The sequence below is a fragment of the Condylura cristata genome, unplaced genomic scaffold, assembly GCF_000260355.1.
Source record: "Condylura cristata isolate star-nosed mole 26May11 unplaced genomic scaffold, ConCri1.0 scaffold00028, whole genome shotgun sequence".
In the NCBI taxonomy this organism is placed as follows: domain Eukaryota; kingdom Metazoa; phylum Chordata; class Mammalia; order Eulipotyphla; family Talpidae; genus Condylura; species Condylura cristata.
The window spans coordinates 16223608-16224067 of record NW_004567129.1 but is presented as its reverse complement, the minus strand read 5'-3'; the positions used below and the strand labels follow the sequence as shown (position 1 = coordinate 16224067).

Below are 460 nucleotides of genomic sequence, written 5' to 3'. Positions count from 1 at the left end.
ACCGGGAATTGCACGGTACAGGTCAGGTGTTGGGAGAGGGTGGGGTGGAAATCGGAGACGAACGGAAGGAGAGTGTGAGTTGGAGACTCACGGTGCTGAAGCTGCCCACGTCCGGAGAGCAGCAGTAACTGGACTGCGGGCGCCTCCTCAACCTCCCGGAAGCGGCTCCGCCAGCCCCTCCCCGCCCCACGGGGGTGGGCGTGGCCTTCATGAATAATGAATCTCCGAGGGGGGAGGGGCTCGGCCCGCCCCCTCGGGCGGGAAGGGGGAAGCGCCGAGGCTGCCTGACTGGAATGAGGGTAGCTGCGGCGACTGCGGGAGCGGGGCCGGCCATGGCGGTGTGGACGCGGGCCACCAAAGCGGGGCTGGTCGAGCTGCTGCTGAGGGAACGCTGGGTCCGAGTGGTGGCCGAGCTGAGCGGGGAGAGCCTGAGCCTGACGGGCGACGCGGCGGCGGCTGA

At 69.3% G+C, this 460-nt stretch overlaps 1 protein-coding gene across 1 annotated transcript in view; it reads left to right on the top strand.

Annotated features, from left to right (window-relative positions):
• The first annotated feature begins 206 nt into the window (after positions 1-206).
• The window catches only part of SNTB2 (syntrophin, beta 2 (dystrophin-associated protein A1, 59kDa, basic component 2)), a 94326-nt gene continuing 94072 nt past the window's right edge, over positions 207-460 (top strand). Inside the window, exon 1 of the mRNA XM_004690211.2 lies at positions 207-452. Coding sequence (XP_004690268.2) covers positions 210-452 — 243 coding nt within the window. The 5' untranslated portion in view covers positions 207-209. The remainder of the gene's footprint in view (positions 453-460) is intronic.